This window comes from Oncorhynchus nerka, linkage group LG7 (assembly GCF_034236695.1).
Source record: "Oncorhynchus nerka isolate Pitt River linkage group LG7, Oner_Uvic_2.0, whole genome shotgun sequence".
Classification (NCBI taxonomy): domain Eukaryota; kingdom Metazoa; phylum Chordata; class Actinopteri; order Salmoniformes; family Salmonidae; genus Oncorhynchus; species Oncorhynchus nerka.
This window is the reverse complement of record NC_088402.1, coordinates 64,031,384-64,051,380: the sequence shown is the minus strand read 5'-3', so window position 1 is coordinate 64,051,380 and position 19,997 is coordinate 64,031,384. Positions and strand designations below refer to the sequence as shown.

The 19,997-nt window shown below is 44.3% G+C and overlaps 1 protein-coding gene across 4 annotated transcripts; it reads right to left on the bottom strand.

Moving 5' to 3' along the window:
- Positions 1-6,808: 6,808 nt before the first annotated feature.
- si:dkey-8e10.3 (serine/threonine-protein kinase SBK1) lies at positions 6,809-18,822 on the bottom strand. Of its 4 annotated transcripts, none has more exons than XM_029664506.2 (4): positions 18,641-18,822; positions 15,219-15,402; positions 8,892-9,094; positions 6,809-8,668 (listed from the first exon to the last, which is right to left on the bottom strand). In XM_029664506.2, exons 2-4 carry the CDS (start codon positions 15,379-15,381, stop codon positions 8,003-8,005), a joined length of 1,032 nt encoding a protein of 343 aa, XP_029520366.1. In that variant the 5' UTR covers positions 15,382-15,402; positions 18,641-18,822; the 3' UTR covers positions 6,809-8,002. The 4 variants fall into 4 exon arrangements, with proteins under 4 accessions (XP_029520366.1, XP_029520367.1, XP_029520368.1 ...); XM_029664507.2 differs by having other exon boundaries at positions 18,646-18,822; XM_029664508.2 differs by lacking the exon at positions 18,641-18,822 and adding an exon at positions 18,451-18,627.
- Positions 18,823-19,997: the final 1,175 nt, after the last annotated feature.

Here is a 19,997-nt window from a genome sequence, read left to right as displayed (position 1 = left end):
GATATACCCAGCGGGACTAATTTGTAAGTTGTGGTTCGAGTGTTATATGTAAACCTCACACCCAGCCTCCCACTCTACCAGGGGGCTCTTGTAAGGGTAGGGATGCAGGATTAAAAAGTCTGCAGGGATGGAGACATAAATAGAACAGAGTACATACCAATATTTAAGAGAGGGGATAAAATGTTCACTCTGGGTTTGATTTTGTCTCCATAATACAAAGAGGAATTTATCTTACAGCAATCCCTGTTACCTATGTATCTTGGCATGGATCTCAATTGGACTTTTTTGATTGCATATAAATATAAATTATATGAATATAAATATAATATAATATAATCATGCTCTTAAAGATATCAACAGTTTGCAGTGTATCTCTTTATCTCTGATAACCTGGTTTATCACTATCTTGTTGATAGTAAAATAGTCATTCTGACAGCTCTAACATCAACAGTGTGTTTTATTAGAGTAAATTTAGAGTCTGGAAGGGAATTGAATAACAAGAGTGAATTGAATAACAAGAGTGAATTGAATAAAGCTATTATAAAACTATTTATTTTCCTGAATTTGATTACAATTCATCTTTTTACTTTACATTTCTAGAACTGACTGCGGCACTGTCAACCACCTAACCTTGGAACCTTGGACAAATGTTCATAACCTCATCTACTAGATATTCAAAACAACAGCTCTGACATCACTAGCCTGCCATGGCCATTTGCTGTGGTTTTCACAGACAGCTTTGTTTGCCGTGGATCGAGGTTGGTGGAGCGAACTGCTGTGAAATCCCAATGTTTCTTTACCTCATCACACACGTGCCTTTTGATTGGTGTAATGGGGCAGACTGTAGCTGTGAGAAAGGCCCAGTTGTGGTGATTTTCCACAACAGCGGAGATGTATTAATAGGTATTGTTCCCCAGTGGTTGGTTCCATTAAGATGGCCCTATCTTCCCTATCTTGGCCTGCTGGTGTTACTGTACATCTAAAGCATCTGTTGGACTGAATGCTCAGTGGGACCCTGGAGAATGATGTAATTCCAATGAACAACACATGACATCTTAATGCAAGCTCTCCTTTGTTTCCACACACATGGCAGTAACAAATCATATGACAGACAGACTTCTACCATATTCACACATGGGCTTGATAATGACATTGGAGTAATAATAATAAAAAATGGTTGCCAGACATCATAGGAGATACTGTTTACTAACTAATTAAGAGTATATGCATGTTTTAGTGATGGGTATTCAGATATCAATGTATTAAGTATTACAGTAAGGAAATTAATTGGGGCCATGCGATAGACTAGCGTTTTGTTCAGGGTTTGTACTTCTACATCAAACTGCCTCACGCTACAGAAACAGGAGATAGGCTCCTGCTCCCATGAGCCGTTCCAGCTCACACAAGCCAAGGCTCAAGCCAGGCTACTTACTTACAGTAATGTCTACACTATATCCCTGACAAGACTCCTCATTTGCTGCCTATTACAACTTTTGCTGGGTTCAAACATTGATCAGTGGCATGCTGTAAAGTAAATTGATATATGTTGTCTAATGGTTGAGGAATCTGCCAAAGTATTGAATGACCAAATGGTTTGTACTGTTATGTCGTGTTCAGATGACAAATGGAAAAGACTGGCTTAACAAGCTTTACATTTTTGCAACGCCTTGTCTCCATTAGAATCGAATTATTATAGAACATAAATGAGCTGACCAGTCATTTCACATGATGATTTTTGTTCACACATGTTTTATATATGCTGTGTAGTACTACAAACATGACAACCATTTTGATAAAATGTATCGGAACGCATATTTGGGCATAGTGTCATCAATACCAGATGAACCCCTATACCATTTGAGGTACTTGTCATTTGATTAAAAGACATGATTAATCTCTGTAGTTTCCTGGAAGTGACACCGCAATAGCTTGTTTGCCACGAAGATTCATGTTCTTGCATGTAATATACAGTGCATTCAGAAAGTATTCAGAGCCCTTGACTTTGTCCGCATTTTGTTACATTACAGCCTTATTCTAAAATTGGTTAAATAGTTTCTTCCCCTCATCAATCTACACACAATACGCCATAATTACAAAGCAAAAACAGGTTTTAAGAAATTCCAGCCTATAAAAAAAAACATTTGCATAAGTATTCAGACACTTTACTCAGTACTTTGTTTGTCCCATTCTTCTCTCCATTCTTCTCTGCAGATCCTCTCAAGCTCTGTCAGGTTAAATGGGGAGCTTTGCCGCACAGCTATTTTCAGGTCTCTCCAGAGATATTCAATCTGGTTCAAGTCCGGGCTCTGGCTGGGCCACTCAAGGACATTCAGAAGCCACTCCTGCATTGTCTTGGCTGTTTGCTTAGGGTCATTGTCCTGTGGGAAGGTGAACCTTCACCCCAGTCTGAGGTCCTGAGCGCTCTGAAGCAAGTTTTCATCAAGGATCTCTCTGTAGTTTTCTCTGTTCATCTTTTCATCGATTCTGACTGGTCTCCCAGTCCCTGCCGCTGAAAAATAACCCCAAAGCATGATGCTGCCACCACCATGCTTCACCGTAGGGATGGTGCCAGGTTTCCTCCAGACGTGACGCTTGGCATTCAGGCCAAAGCGTTCAATCTTGGTTTCATCAGACCAAAGAATCTAAAGAACCAAAGAGTCCTTTAGGTGCCTTTTGGCAAACTACAAGCGGGCTGTCATGTGCCTTTTACTGAGGAGTGGCTTCCGTCTCACTCGTCTGGCCTGATTGGTGGAGTGCTGCAGAGATGGTTGTCCTTCTGGAAGTTTCTCCCATCTCCACAGAGGAACTCTGGAGCTCTGTCAGAATGACCATCAGGTTCTTGGTCACCTCCCTGACCAAGGCCCTTCTCCCCCGGTTGCACAGTTTGGCCTAGCAGCCAGCTCTAGGAAGAGTCTTGGTGGTTCCAAACTTCTTCCATTTAAGAATGATGGAGGCCACCTTCAATGCTGCAGAAATGCTTTGGTACCCTTCCCCAGATCTGTGCCTCGACACAATCCTGTCTCTGAGCTCTACGGACAATTCCTTCAACCTCGTGGCTTGGTTTTGCTCTGACATGCACTGTCAACTGTGGGACCATATATAGACAGGTGTGTGCCTTTCCAAATCATGTCCAATCAATTGAATTTACGACAGTTGGACTCCAATCAAGTTGTAGAAACATCTCAAGGATGATCAATGGAAACTGGATACACCTGAGCTCAATTTCGAGGGTCTGAATACTTGGAAAAATGTCTAAAAACCTGTTTTTACATTGTCATTATGGTGTATTGTGTGTAGACTGATTATTTTTTAAATTTGATTTAATCCATTTTAGAATGCGGCTGTAACATAACAAAATGTAGAAAAGGGAAGGGGTCTGAATACTTTCCGAATGCACTGTATATATACTTACTGAACCAGTTGGATTGCGAGGTTGAAAATCACATTCTGAAGACACATGGGTTGCTATCAGGTTGCTATGTAATGTGCAGGAAAATCAAAACTGTTGAGTTTTAAAATAGTAAAATCAACATTTGTAATATAATGTGAAGGCTGAATTTTTCTAAAGGCTTTTCAGTGTGAAGAAAATTGCGGCTTGGATTGTTTAGGAGTCAAATGTCATAGCGTGCACCGCAGTGTGAGTTTACATTGGCCGTGTTACTGTGTGTCAGGGGCCCTGGGATCTGGTGAAAGATGACCCTGGTTAGTGTAACACCCTAAATATGCTGCAAAGCATGAGGGCAGGCAGGTTCATGCCTAGTGCCAAGTAACCTCCTGCCACCAGCTCACAGGACACCACATTCCCCCTCCCTGAGACAGCCGTGCTTGCGCCCGCCGCTCTTAACCTAACAAAGGCCGGGCGTCCGTCAGTACAGGGCCAGCTGCAGCAGGTGCCAGGGGTTTATTCAATGTAAAGGAGTGAGGGGTGAGAGGGTGGTAGACGAGGGAAAGTGGTGAGAGGGGGGCAGGAGTGGGATGGTGGTGAGTGGTGAGGGTGTGGTAAGAGAGAGAGAGTGGTGAGTGGTGAGGGGCTGGTAAGAGAGGGAGAAGGGTGAGGGGTAGTAGGAGAGGGGTGAGTGGTGTGGGGGGTAGGAGAGGGGTAAGTGATGAGGGGTGGTGGGAGAGGGGTGAGTGGTGAGTGGTGAGGGGGGGTAGGAGAGGGGTGGTTGGTGAGGGGGTGGTAGGTGAGGGGTGAGTGGTGAGTGGTGAGAGGGTGGTAGGAGAGGGGTGAGTGGTGAGGGGGTGCTAAGAGAGGGGTGGTTGGTGAGGGGGGGTGGTAGGTGGGGTGAGTGGTGAGTGGTGAGAGGGTGGTAGGACTGGGTGGTGAGTGGTGAGTGGTGACTGGGTGGTAGGAGAGGGGTGAGTGGTGAGGGTGTGGTAGGAGAGGGGCGAGTGGTGAGGGTGTGGTAGGTGAGGGGTGAGTGGTGAGTGAAGGGGTGGTAGGAGAGGGATGAATGGTGAGTGGTGAGTGAAGGGGTGGTAGGAGAGGGGTGAGTGAAGGGGTGGTAGGAGAGGGATGAATGGTGAGTGGTGAGTGAAGGGGTGGTAGGAGAGGGGTGAGTGGTGAGTGAAGGGGTGGTAGGAGAGGGGTGAGTGAAGGGGTGGTAGGAGAGGGGTGAGTGAAGGGGTGGTAGGAGAGGGGTGAATGGTGAGGGGTGAGTGAAGGGGTGGTAGGAGAGGGGTGAGTGGTGAGTGGCGAGGGGGTGGTAGGAGCGGGGTGAGTGGTGAGTGGCGAGGGGGTAGTAGGAGCGGGGTGAGTGGTGAGTGGCGAGGGGGTGGTAGGAGCGGGGTGAGTGGGGAGTGGCGAGGGGGTGGTAGGAGCGGGGTGAGTGGGGAGTGGCGAGGGGTGGTAGGAGCGGGGTGAGTGGTGAGGGGGTGGTAGGAGCGGGGTGAGTGGTGAGTGGCGAGGGGGTGGTAGGAGAGAACGTACAATCACTGGAGAACAAACTGGATTAGCTCCATTCGAGACTAACCTATGAACGGAACCTGAAAAACTGTAATATGTGTAGACCATAATATTTACCAAGATAGTTTTCATCTGTATTTTTCGTAGCTGTCTATTTACCACCAAAAAGTGATGCTGGCACTAAGAACACACTCAGCGAGCTGCATAGAGCCAAAAGCAAACAAGAAAATGCTCATCCAGAGGTGGCGCTCCTAGGGACCATTGATTTTAATGCAGGGAAACTGAAATACATTTTACCAAATTTCTACCAGAATTTCACCTGTACAACAATAAGCAAAAAACCTCTAGATCACCTTTACGCCACACACAGAAACACATACAAAGCTCTCCCTCGCCCTCCATTTGGCAAATCTGACCATAACTCTATCCTCCTGATTCCTGCTTACTAGCAAAAACTCAAACAGGAAGTAAAAGTGTAAGTGGTCCGATGAAGCGGATGCTAAGCTACATGACTAGTTTGCTACAGACTGAAATATCTTCCGGGATTCATCCAATGGCATTGAGGGGTTTACCACATCAGTCACTGGCTTGATTATAAGTGCATCGATGACTTTGTCCCCACAGTGACCGTACGTACAGATCCCAACCAGAAGCCATGGATTACAGGAAGAATCTGCACTGAGCTAAAGGCTAGAGCTGCCACTTTCAAGGAGCGAGACACTTATCTGTACCCTTATAAAAAATCCCACTACGAACCATCAAACAGGCAAAGCGTCAATACAGGACTAAGATTGAATCCTACTCTGATGCTCGTCAGATGTGGCAGATCACAGATCACAGATTACAAAAGGAAACCCAGTCAAGAGTTAACCAGTGAAGCGGGCCTTACCAGACAAACTTAATAATGCCTTCTAGGCAAGCAACAATAAACCATGCATGAGAGCACCAGCTGTTCCAGGCGACTGTGTGATCACTCTCTCCATAGCCTATGTGAATAAGACCTTTAAACAGGTTAACATTCACAAGGCCAAACAGATTACCAGGATACCTATTCAGGAACCAACAGGACCCTGAACAGCTTCTACCCTCAAGACATAAGACTATAAAGTTAGTTAAATAGCTAACCAAATAGCTACTTTTTTGCATTGACTCATCACATATGTTGCTGCTACTGTTTATTGTCTATCACTTTATTCCCAGTTTTATGTACATATCTACCTTAATTACCTCATACCCCTGCACATGTGTGTTTTTCTTTTCTATTATTTCTCTATTTTCTTACTCTTGCATTGTTGGGAAGGGCCCGTAAGTAAGCATTTCACTGTTAGTCTACACCTATTGTTTTATGAAGCTTGTGACAAATAGCATTTTATTTGATTAAATTTGGTTAAAGAGGGAGAGAGTTGAGCGGTGAGGGAGTGGTAGGAGAGGGTGAGGGAGTGGTAGGAGAGGGAGAGTGGTGAGGAGTGAGGGTTGTGGTAGGAGAGGGAGAGAGGTGAGGTAATGGTAGGAGAGGGAGAGTGGTGAGGAGTGAGGGTTGTGGTAGGAGAGGAAGAGAGGTGAGGAGTGAGGGTTGTGGTAGGAGAGGGAGAGTGGTGAGGAGAGGAAGAGAGGTGAGAGTTGAGCGGTGAGGGAATGGTAGGAGAGGGAGAGAGGTGAGGGGTGAGGGAGTGGTAGGAGTGGGAGAATGGTGAGAGGTGAGGTAGTGGTAGGAGATGGAGAGTGGTGAGGGGCGAGAGTTGTGGTAGGAGAGGAAGAGAGGTGAGGAGAGTGAGAGAGGTGAGGGGTGAGGGAGTGGTAGGAGAGGGAGAGAGGTGCGACTATGAATCACTTAGGTTATGGACGGAGCTTCAAAGAAGGAAATATGATATGCCCTCGAGAGTGGATGAAAAGAAGCAGACAGAAGAGATGGATTATGTTTATTTGTTCATACCAAAAGGCATACTCAAACACTGTGTCAAAAACTTTACGTGCAACCTATACACAATAATTATGTACTTGATTCGAATAAAACAAAGTTACAATATGTTTCCATAAATTTCAAAGAAACTTTGGTTTAACAGTACACTACTGTAAAGTTTACGGTATTTACGGTAACATACTGTACCTGTTTGCCAATAAGATACCGTAAAAACAACCTTTTTCTTTTTTTACAGTGCACAAAAAGGATGATTTGAACATCAATTTCTATTTAGGGAAACAGAGTTAATTGTTATACAGCAGCTCCCAATTTGTTGCCTTTGCTTTAAATTAAGTTGATTTGAAACAGTTGAAACAGCTTTCAGTGTGACAGTCATTTTCTGGGGTCAGTTGTGGAATACCTAAAGATTACACTCTGGATATTTACCCATACCCATTTCATATTCAGTCTATTACATTACATTCATTATACAGTTAATGCATTTTCTGTATGTCTATATTTGAATATGAATCTTTCATGAACAATGAGAGTATGCACAGAAATAGACAAACTGAGGTAGCCTCATTCACGGAACAGCCTGTACAGTGTGACACACTACAAAAACATTTGAGAGAACATTGAGCACTGCCAAAGTGAACACTGCCACTAAGCCAGCTTGAACGCACAGTGCACACTCTCCCTCTATGAAATTATTATAATGCTTGTCTTCTGTGCAGTGAGAGATTCTAAAACACAGAATATAAAGCATTGTTCTGAAAATAGCTGCTCCTATGCTAGGTACAAGTTCTATGTTACAGTATATTTCTCAGGTCACCAACGTTGTGTAGTTACACACAATATAGCATAAGCTGCTCCTGTGCTACAGTAGATACAAACTATTTCGTAACATTGCTAAATTTATCAGGTTACCAATATTGTGTACATACACACAGAATAGTACGAGCTCACACTCAAATAGTGCTGCTTTTACAGTACACTCGTATCCTATCAGAGCTTTTTCCCCTTGTGTGGCTCTCTGGACTGACGTTGAGTATAATTCAGTTACCCTACCTATCAGTGCATGGTAAGAGTGGGGTCGAATGCACACCTTGTGCTTGCTCCCTGTAAATTGGATAGTTGATACCATGAGCTGGAGGTGTACACAGATACCTCAGACACCGTTCCACTGAAGACATTTACTCCACCTCCTGGTGGACAGGACTACTCCTACACACACTAGGGGTGGAGCAGGTGGCACTGACCTTGCCATTCTCCGGTTGCAGTCCGTTTGTGTCCACTAGCGTCGGCATCAACCAGTCCTTTTCCACATAGGACCTGACCTCCCCTACTGTGCATCTGTTGTTAGCATTGAGGTCCAACAGCCTGCTGAACATTTCCATGGCAGCCGGGGTGAATCTCTTCCACAAGGGTGGAACTTCCTCCACGGTGGGTGCCTGGCACCAATCAGCAAACTCCTGGTAGAAGTCATCTGAGGTCACGCAGCGCTCCCAGGGGAAGTAGCCGGTGAGGATGCAAAAGATGACCACTCCGAAGGCCCAGGTGTCCAGGCTGGGCTCCACGCTGAGCGGGGGCGCCGTCACCTCCTTCTGGCCCTCCTCCAGGGCAACGGCACACAGCTCTGGGGCCATGTAGGGCAGCGTGCCGGAGATGAAGCGAATCAGAGTGCCTCTCGTCTGAGCCAGGCCGAAGTCAGCCAGCTTTACCCGGCAGCAGTGGCTGTCCAGCAGCAGGATGTTCTCAGGTTTGATGTCCCGGTGGACCAGGCCGTGCTCGTGGATGAACTCCAGGGCACTGGCAATCTGCAGGACGCAGCGCTTCACTGCACTCTCTGGGATACCCACCTGGGAGCAGAGGATTGGAAACTGTTAAGGCTTTGTGGTCACTGAGACTTGTCTAAGGTGAATTAGAAGACTGTACATTTGGACCATTTTTAACAGTACATTGCGCTCATGGACACTCAAAATGGTATAGATTGACAATATTCACCAATCCTCTTGATTGAATTCTAAAACACTTTGTATTTAGGTCACAGTTTTACTATATCAAACTGAAACACAATCTTACTTTTGGTTGGATGACAGCAAAAAGGTCCCTCCCAATAACAAGCTCCTGGGCAAAGCCATAGTGCTCATTAGATTGAAAGGCGATTCCGAAGAGACCTACGATGCAGGGGTGGCAGGATAGGTGCAAGGAGATGCAGTACTCCCGTAAGAATCCCTGGAGCTTGGTGGAGGCTTTTGGCATCACTTTAAGAGCCATCGGTGTTCCTGTAAAACATTCCTATTTGTTATGTTTTATAACAACTTGGCAAAATGTTATGACCATAAGAGATGTTTATGACCAGAAAACACAAGAGATAGCAGACGGTATAAATGATATTAGCAGCAGCATTAGATCCAGTATTGGCAGTACCCTATGAAATTTGCTGTTCCAAGATGACGTAGCAGTCGGTCGTGTGTTGTGTTTGTCTTTGTCTTATCCCGTGTCTTATCCTGTGTAAATAGCCTGTTTTTTTTCCCGTATACATTTTAATCTCACTTTCTACCTATGAACTAAATATACTTTCCTGCAACCCACCTCACCCAATGTGGTACGGTTCTGCTATTTCTATTCCTTATAACTGGACCCTCCGTCAGGAGCTAGCCAGCTAACTAGCTACTAGTCTTTGTTAGACACGGCTAGCGGTCTTCACCTTTTAGCTTGGATACCGCCAGCTTTAACTCGGACAATACATGCCAGTCTGCACAGCGCGATATCAACCCAGAGCAGATCGGACTGCTTTTCTCTACCACATCACCGGATTCCTGCCACTCTGGATCATTACACCGGATCATCGCAGCTAACTAGCTGCTACCAAGTGGCTACTGTTAGCTAACGCCTCTGTCCCGAAGCAGGCACCAGTTAGCGTTGAGCTAGCCACGAGCTAGGCCCATATACTAGCTAATTCTAGGGGTACAATATCTCTTTTGCCAATATTGCTATTCTTTGGACCCTATGATCACTCGTCTACACAGCTGATGCCCCCTGGACAGTTTCAATAAGACAGTACCTAATTTTGTTTATCTGTCGGCCCCAGCCTCAAACTCAGGTCCTGTATGTTCCTAACTGACCCGCTCTGCCCATTCATTGCCATTTACCCATTGTTGTCTTAGCTCTCCTGATCAACATCTGTGACTGCTTTATGCCTCTTTCTAATGTCAATATGCCTCTCTCTAAAATCAATATGCATTGTCTACTGCTGTCTAGGCTAGTCCTTACTGTTTTATTTCATTGTAGAACCCACAGTCCCGCTCACCTTGCCTTAGATAGCTCTGTTGTCCCACCCCCCACACATGCTAAGACCTCACCTGGCTAAACTGGTCCCACCAGAGACGAAACCTCTCTCATCGTCACTCAATGCCTAGGTGTACCTCCACTGTACTCACATCCTACCATACCATTGTCTGTACATCATGCCCTGAATCTACTGTATTCTACCACACCCAGAAATCTGCTCCTTTTATTCTCTGTTCCCAATGCACTAGACAACCAGTTATTATAGCCTTTAGCCGTACCATTATCCTACACCTCCTCTGTTCCTCTGGTGATGTAGAGGTTAAGCCAAGCCCTGTAGACCCCAGTACCACACCTCTTCCCCAGGCACTATCATTTGTTGACTTCTGTAATTGTAAAAGCCTTGGTTTCATGCATGTTAACATCAAAAGTCTCCTCCCTAAGTTTGTTTCACTGCCTTAGCACACTCCGCCAACCCTGATGTCCTAGCTGTGTCTGAATCCTGGCTTAGGAAGGCCACCAAAAATTCAGAATTTCCATGCCCAACTACAACATTTTCCTCCAACATAGAACTGCTGAAGTGGGTGGGGTCGCAATCTACCGCAGAGATAGCCTGCAGAGTTCTGTCATGCTATCCAGGTCTGTGCCCAAACAGTTCGAGCTTCTACTTTTAAAAATCCACCTTTCCAGAATTAAGTCTCTCAATGTTTCCGCTTGCTATAGACCCTCCTCAGCTCCCAGTTGTGCCCTGGACTCCATATGCGAATTGATTGCCCCCCATTTATCTTCAGAGTTCGTACTGTTAGGTGACCTAAACTGGGAGATGCTTAACACCCCGGCCGTCCTACAATATAAGATAGACTCAGCAAAAAAAGAAATGTCATCTCACTGTCAACTGCGTTTATTTTCAGCAAACTTAACTTGTGTAAATATTTGTATGAACATAACAAGATTCATCAACTGAGACATAAACTGAACAAGTTACACAGACATGTGACTAACATAAATGGAACTATGTTACCCTGAACAAAGGGGGGTCATAATCAAAAGTAACATTCAGTATCTGGTGTGGCCACCAGCTGCATTAAGTACTGGACTGCATCTCCTCCTCGTGGACTGCATCAGATTTGCCCGTTCTTGCTGTGAGATGTTACCCCACTCTTCCACCAAGGCACCTGCAAGTTCCTGGACATTTCTGGCGGAAATGGCCCTAGCCCTCACCCTCCGATCCAACAGGTCCCAGACGTGCTCAATGGGATTGAGATCTGGGCTCTTTGCTGGCCATGGCAGAACACTGACATTCCTGTATTGCAGGAAATCACGCACAGAACGAGCAGTATGGCTGGTGACATTGTCATGCTGGAGGGTCATGTCAGGATGAGCCTGCAGGAAGGGTACCACATGAGGGAGGAGGATGTCTTCCCTGTAACGCACAGCGTTGAGATTGCCTGCAATGACAACAAGCTCAGTCCGATGATGCTGTGACACACCGCCCCAGACCATGATGAACCCTCCATCTCTAAATCGATCCCGCTCCAGAGTACAAGCCTTGGTGTAGCGCTTATTCCTTCGACGATAAGCTCAAATCTGACCATCACCCCTGGTGAGACAAAACCGCAACACGTTAGTGAGGAGCACTTTTTGCCAGTCCTGTCTTGTCCAGCGATGGTGGGTTTGTGCCCATAGGCAATGTTGTTGCCGGTGATGTCTGGGGCGGACCTGCCTTACAACAGGCCTACAAGCCCTCAGTCTAGCCTCTCTCAGCCTATTGAGGACAGTCTGAGCACTGATGGAGGGATTGTGCGTTCCTGGTGTAACTCTGGCAGTTGTTGTTGCCATCCTTTACCTGTCCCGCAGGTGTGATCTTCGGATGTACCGATCCTGTGCATGTGTTGTTACACGTGGTCTCCAACTGCGAGAACGATCAGCTGTCCATCCTGTCTCCCTGTAGCGCTGTCTTAGGCGTCTCACAGTACGGACATTGCAATTTATTGCCCTGGCCACATCTTCAGTCCTCATGCCTCCTTGCAGCATGCCTAAGGCATGTTCAAGCAGATGAGCAGGGACCCTGGGCATCTTTCTTCTGGAGTTTTTCAGAGTCAGTAGAAAGGCCTCTTTAGTGTCCTAAGTTTTCATAAATGTGACCTTAATTGCCTACCATCTGTAAGCTGTTAGAATCTTAACGACTGTTCCACAGGTGCATGTTCATTAATTGTTTATGGTTCATTGAACAAGCATGTGAAACAGTGTTTAAACCCTTTACAATGAAGATCTGTGAAGTAATTTGGATTATCTTTGAAAGACATTTCTTTTTTTGCTGAGTTTAGAGGCCCTCAATCTCACACAAATTATCATGGAACCTACCAGGTACAACCCCAAATCCGGTAACATAGGCACCCTCATAGATATCATTCTGACCAACCTGCCCTCTAAATACACCTCTGCTGTCTTCAACCAGGATTTCAGCGATCACTGCCTCATTGCCTGCGTCCGTGATGGGTCCGCGGTCAAACAACCACCCCTCACTGTCAAACGCTCCCTAAAACACTTCAGCGAGGAGGCCTTTCTAATCAACCTGGCCCGGGTACCCTGGTTATTCTTTAAAAGTGCCTTCCTCACCATCTTAAATAGGCATGCCACATAAAAAAAAATTAGAACTAAGAACAAATATAGCCCTTAGTTCATTCCAGACTTGCCTGCCCTTGACCAGCACAAAAACATCCTGTGGCGTACTGCATTAGCATTGAATAGCCCCCGTGAAATGCAACAGGGAAGTTAGGAACCAATATACACAGGCAGTTAGGAAAGCAAAGGCTAGCATTTTCATCTTGTAGCACAAATTCCAAAAAGTTTTGGGACACTGTAAAGTCCATGGAGAGTAAGAGCACCTCCTCCCAGCTGCCCATTGCACTGAGGCTAGGAAATACTGTCGCCACCAATAAATACATGATAATCGAGAATTTCAATAAGCATTTTTCTACGGCTGGCCATGCGTTCCAAATGGCTACCACACAACCCTGGCCAACAGCTCTGCACCCCCCGCTGCAACTTGCCCAAGCCCCCCTCCCCTGCTTCTCCTTCACCCAAATCCAGATAGCTGATGTTCTGAAAGAGCTGCGAAATCTGGACCCCTACAAATCAGTTGGGCTAGACAATCTGGACCCTCTCTTTCTAAAATTATTCGCCGCAATTGTTGCAACCACTATTACTAGCCTGTTCAACCTCTCTTTTGTATTGTCTGAGATCCCTAAAGATTGGAAAGCGGCCGCGGTCATCCCCCTCTTCAAAGGGGTAGACACTCTAGACCCAAACTGTTGTAGACCTATATCCATCCTGCCCTGCCTTTCTAAAGTCTTAGAAAGCCAAGTTAACAAACAAATCACCGACCATTTAGAATCCCACCGTACCTTCTCCGCTATGCAATCTGGTTTCCGAGCTGTTCATGGGTGCACCTCTGCCATGCTCAATGTCCTAAACGATATCATAACCGACATCGATAAAAGACAGTACTGTGCAGCCGTCTTCATTAACCTGGCCCAGGCTTTCGACTCTGTCAATCACCACATTCTTATCAGCAGACTCAACAGCCTTGGTTTCTCAAATGACTGCCTCGCCTGGTTCACCAACTACTTCTCAGATAGAGTTTAGTGTGTCGAATTGGAGGGCCTCTTGTCCAGACCTCTGGCAGTCTCTAATGGGGGTGCCACAGGGTTCATTTCTCGGGCTGCCTCTTTTCTCTCTATATATCAATGATGTCACTCTTGCTGCTGGTGATTCTCTAATCCACCTCTACGCAGACAACACCATTCTGTATACTTCTGGCCCTTCTTTGGACACTGTGTTAACAAACCTCCAGATGAGCTTCAATGCCATACACCACTCCCTCCGTGGCCTCCAACTGCTCTTAAATGCTAGTAAAACTAAATGCATGCTCTTCAACCGATCGCTGCCTTCACCCGCCTGCCCAACTAGCATCACTACTCTGGACGGTTCTGACTTAGAATATGTGGACAACTACAGATACCTAGATGTCTGGTTAGACTGTAAACTCTCCTTCCAGACTCACATTAAGCATCTCCAATCCAAAATTAAATCTAGAATTGGCTTTCTATTTCGCAACAAAGCCTCTTTCACTCATGCTGCCAAACATACCCTCTTAAAACTGGCTATCCTACCGATCCTTGACTTCGGCTATATCATCTACAAAATAGCCTCCCACACTCTACTCAGCAAATTAGATGTAGTCTATCACAGTGTCATCCATTTTGTCACCAAAGCCCCATGTACCACCCACCACTGTTACCTGTATCCGGTCCTCGCTACATATTCGTCGCCAAACCCACTGGCTCCAGTCTTTGCTAGGTAAAGCCACGCTTTATTTTAGCTCACCATAGCAACACCCACCCATATCACGTGCTGCAGAAGGTATATTTCACTGGTCATCCCCAAAGCCAACTCCTCCTTTGGCCGCCTTTCCTTCCAGTTCTCTGCTGCCAATGACTGGAACGAATTACAAAAATTGCTGAAGATGGAGACATATCTCCCTCACTAACTTTAAGCATCAGCTGTCAGAGCAGCTTACCAATCACTGCAAATGTACACAGCCCATCTGTAAATAGCCCCAATTACCTCATCCCCATATAATATTTATTTTTGCTATTTTGCACCCCAGTATCTCTACTTGCACATCACCATCTGCACATCTATCACTCCAGTGTTAATGCTAAATTGTAATTATTTTGCCACTATGGCCTATTTATTGCCTTACCTCCTTAATCTTACTACATTTGCACACACTGTATATAGATTTTTATATTGTGCTATTGACTGTACGTTTGTTTATACCATGTGTAACTCTGTGTTGCTGTTTTTGTTGCACTCCTTTGCTTTATCTTGGCCAGGTCGCAGTTGTAAATGAGAACTTGTTCTCAACTGGCCTACCTGGTTAAATAAATATAATAATAATAATAATAATAATAATTCTAAGGGTAATTTGATACCAAAAAACTACTGACACTTTTCAAGTTACGTGAAATCAATCAAATATTTTATTGTGTCATTGAACCAAAGGAAAGCCCTTAGTATTTCAGCCTTTTAAACTATGAGTTGGCTTCTTACCCCTGCAGCGATGGGTGACCAGCAGAACCTTGCCATACTTCCCCCGGCCGATCTCCTTGATAATGTTGAAGTGCTCTTTGATCTCCAAGTGGCTTAGGCTTTGAGCCGTCAGCGCAATCAGTTCATCGATCAGACTGCCATCTGCAAGGCCCAGCTCGATCATCTCTCTCTCTCTGTCTCAAATCTGACAGTCAGAGAGACATGGGGTTTAATGAATGTAATGATCCAATGCCTCTGCACAATTCACAACAAACAATTATTGGAGATGCACGGATGCGAACACAGTATACAGTCTATACAGTGCATTCGTAAAGAATTCAGACCCCTTGACTTTCTCCACATTTTGTTACGTTACAGCCTCATTCTAAAATGCATTAAATCATTTTTTCCCCGTCATCAATCTACACATCAATCTAACGTCCCATAATAACAGAGCATTTATTTAAAACAAATAGCACAAATATCACATTTACATAAGTATTCAGACCCTTTACTCAGTTCTTTGGCAGCGATTACAGCCTCGGGTCTTCTTGGCTGTGACACATCAAGCTTGTCACACCTGTATTTGGGAAGTTTCTCCCATTCTTCTCTGCAGAGCCACTCAAGCTCTGTCAGGTCGGGTGGGGAGCGTTGCTGCATATTTTAAGGACTCTCCAGAGATGTTTGATCGGGTTCAATCCGGGCTCTAGCTGTGCCACTCAAGGACATTCAGAGACTTGTCCCGAAGCCACTCCTGTGTTGTCTTGTGTGTGTGCTTAGGGTCATTGTCCTGCTGTAAGGTGAACCTTCGCCCCAGTCTGAGGTCCTGAGCGCTCTGGAGCAAGTTTTCATCAAGGATCTCTCTGAACATTGCTCCATTCATCTTTCCCTCGATCCTGTCTAGTCTCCCAGTCCCTGCCTCTGAAAAACATCCCCACAGCATGATGCTGCCACCACAATGCTTCACGTAGGGATGGTGCCAGGTTTCCTCCAGACGAGACACTTGTCATTCAGGCCAAATAGTTCAATCTTAGTTTCATCAGACCTGAGAATCTTGTTTCTTATGGTCTGAGAATCCTTTAGGTGCCTTTTGGCAAACTCCAAGTGGGCTGTTTTACTGAGGATTGGCTTCCGTCTGGCCACTCTCCCGTAAAGGCCTGGTTGGTGGAGTGCTTGAGAGATGGTTGTCCTTCTAGAAGGTTCTCTCATCTCCACAGAGGATCTCTGGAGCTCTGTCAGAGTGACCATCGGGTTCTTGGTCGCCTCACTGACCATTGCCCTTCTCCCCCGATTGCTCAGTTTGGCCGGGTGGCCAGCTCTAGGAAGAGTCTTGGTGGTTCCAAACTTCTTCCATTTAAAAATGATGGAGGCCACTGTGTTCTTGGGGACCTTCAATGCTGCAGACATTTTTTGGTACCCAGATATGTGGCTCGACATAATCCTGTCTCTGAGCTCTACGGACAATTCCTTTGATCTCATGACTTGTTTTTTCCTCTGACATGCGCTGCCAACTGTGTGACCTTATATAGGCAGGTGTGTGCCTTTCCAAATCATGTCCAATCAATTAAGTTTACCACAGGTGGACTCCAGTCAAGTTCTAGAAACATCTCAAGGTTTATAAATGGAAACAGGATGCACCTGAGCTCAATTTTGAGTCTTATAGCAAAGGGTCTGAATACTTATGCAAATAAGGTATTTCAGTAAATTTGCACACATTTCTAAAAACCTGTTTTCGCTTTGTCATTATGGGGTATTTTGTGTAGATAGATGTTGGAATTTTTTAATACATTTTGAATAAGGCTTTAATTAACGTAACAAAATTTGGAAAAAGGGAAGGGGTCTGAATACTTTCCAAATGCACTGTACCAAGATTATACTGTACCAAGGCAACAGAGCTTCATTTTGAGGTCACCGTTTTTGGTGGTCACAATACAAATGTATTTATCGAGCCATTCCTAATAATGCATCTGACTGTTAATAAAGGGTGAATCACAATCGCAATCTCCAGAAAAGAGATCCATCCATAGCCAGTCTTACTACTGTAACTTTATGCATGCCCCTCTACCTCGGTCGACTCGTTTCAGCTGAGACGCACCGGCCCACCCAGCACTCTCTCTGTACCACAGTCATTCATACACACTAATACGACACACTCAGCACTCACTGCAAAACCAAACATTTTACAGTATCACATGGTGTGAAACACATTGACGGCATTAGATGACATGTTATGTAGACATGTTGCAGGCGTTTTGAATTATCCGTGGTGTATTTGTATGGCAAGGTGGGCTACTTGGAGTCAGAACATGCATTCTGTATGGCCTGGTTGTCTTATTATGTGACAGCGTAAATACTTCTCAAAGATTGTTACGTTTGTGTAGGCTGAGGTCAAATAAAATAGCAAATAATCACACAAACTGCTAAAAACACAACATCACGGGTTAATAACATACCCAATCAGTGTTATTATCCCACAAAGTACTGTGTGGTGACAGAACATGTTGCTGTAATTGTAGCAGTAACATTATAGTGTAAATGCATAATTAAAATGTTGACAATAAAGATGGCCTACATGGAATTAATGTTCCATTGATTTTAAACATCCTCTTTCATCATTTCCTGTTTGAATGATGTCAACTACTACAGTAAGAAAATCGAATTCCTTTGGACTTGAAATTAGTTCCCGAAATTAGTTATTTGGAATAACTGTATAATATAATATTCTGGAGTGGATGTGTGTATACAGTAGTTTATTTTAACGAGAACATGAATCATTAAACGAGATCTCGCTATGAATTTACACAATTAAATTACATTGGAATTCATTTCCAATGTAATTATATTTACAGAAATGTTCAATCATAAAATAGTTAGCAAAAGGAAGCAATGTGGGTTTCACAATCGCTATTGATTGTTTTTCCATGTAAACATTCAATATTGATCAGTTGTAAACGGATTAATTTAGAACACTTTTAGGGTTTTTGTCATCATATGATATATCAGGCATTATCATTACAAATAATACTTTTTTTGCAATACCACAAGCCTTCTCTGCCAGATGTATTAATGCACATTTTGTAGGTGTACATAAACTATAAAATTGGTGTTTAAGTACATATAGAAATCTCATACCCATATGACATGCATAACAAAAACAATGACTTCATTGCATTTGAATCGACATTGATCTTACTCAAGCATAAAACATTGCATCAACCAAAATGATCAGAGAACTGACTGATGGTTATCTTACCTTTATAGTAGAGTATCACAATGGTCTCGATCAATAAATATGCACACATATGTTGCAACAAACACAATACACACACACGCACACACAAAAAAACAACATACGCACAACCTGCATGCAACTTGCATGCATGTGCCAGTTAGCGTAGTGGTGAAGCTCAGGTTTAGCGAGTGTGCCTCTGTCCTTCCATCACCTTACTGCAGCTGTGCTGTGGATCACAGGGCTGTGTGGCTGGCTGAGTGGACCAGGGTTAGAGGAGAGTGCTACCACTCGGCTACAGCTAAGACTCGGAGCCCACTTCGACAGCTGATTACAAAACTGGCTGCTGCAAAGGGCACTCACACTCTTACACACACACTGACACACACACTGACACACATGCTGCTTTATAAAGCAGAAGCACCTTAACTGCTCTTGGAAGATTAAAGGTTCTGTCACTATTGGATGTACCAATATGGGCACATGCCCACACACTCACACTCACGCTCGCACACTCACACAAATACACACGAATACAGCCCCCTAGGGAACTACGAGTAAGTACATGTGCTAATACCACTACAACCTCCCAATGTTCTCAGTGCTAACAGGACTGCGTCTATTAAACGACAAATGTGCAGGTGTGTTTAAACACACAGTCATGCATGCTTATCTTGAATAAAGAGTTGAGCACAGTGAAGATACAGTAGTATGGTGTATTATCTCTCCAGTCACAAATATAAAAGGGGGAAAAAAGTTGTTTCCTGATATTTCCTAATTCAACCACATTGTATTTACGTCCTCCTTGCCCTGTAACCAAGCCCATGTACCCTGAGAATGTGCTGATTGAACACACCACATACAGTCAGTTCCATAAATATTGGCACCCTTGATAAAGATGAGCAAAAAGACTGTATAAAATAAATTATACAAAAAACTGAGCTACAGTATATTGTATGCTCCAAAAAAAAATGAAATGATATTATTTTATACTAATACAATTTCTCAGAGAAAGAGGTTTTGTTTAACAAGTAAACATTTTACCCAGTACCAGGACATTTTTAGCCAAAAACCTGGTTGCCTCTGCCAGGAGGCTGACACTTGGCCGCAAGTGGATCTTCCAGCAAGACGATAACCCCAAGCACACATCAAACTCCACAAAGAAATGTTAATTGTCCAGTAAAATGGCCATCTCAGTCTCTGGACTTGGACCCCATTGAAAACCTGTGGTTTGAATTGAAGAGGGAAGTCCATAAGGGTAGACGAAGGACATCAAGGATCTGGAAACACTATACATTTTTGTATTTTTTTGTATTACTTGTTAAACAACAACTCTTTCTCTGAACAATTGCATTGGTATAAAATAATATAATTTTCCTTTTTTCGTTGCATGCAATATAGCTCAGTATTTGTAGTATTTATTTTATACTGTCACTTTTTCTCATCTTTATCAACTGTGCCAATAATTATGGATCAGATTTGTATGACGTTCTGACTAGTTTACCTCACCACACAGCACCACAACTGAGCTAAACAGCATGTGGTTAAGCTGAGATGAAGAAAACTCATAA

Bases quoted from the DNA above. Each gene is read 5' to 3' on its own strand.
- si:dkey-8e10.3 (XM_029664506.2), bottom strand. From the start codon at position 15,381: ATGATCGAGCTGGGCCTTGCAGATGGCAGTCTGATCGATGAACTGATT. The intron at 9,095-15,218 runs GTAAGAAGCCAA...AATGTTTTACAG, and splicing joins GGTCACCCATCGCTGCAGGG to GAACACCGATGGCTCTTAAA. The intron at 8,669-8,891 runs GTAAGATTGTGT...CTCTGCTCCCAG, and splicing joins TTGCTGTCATCCAACCAAAA to GTGGGTATCCCAGAGAGTGC.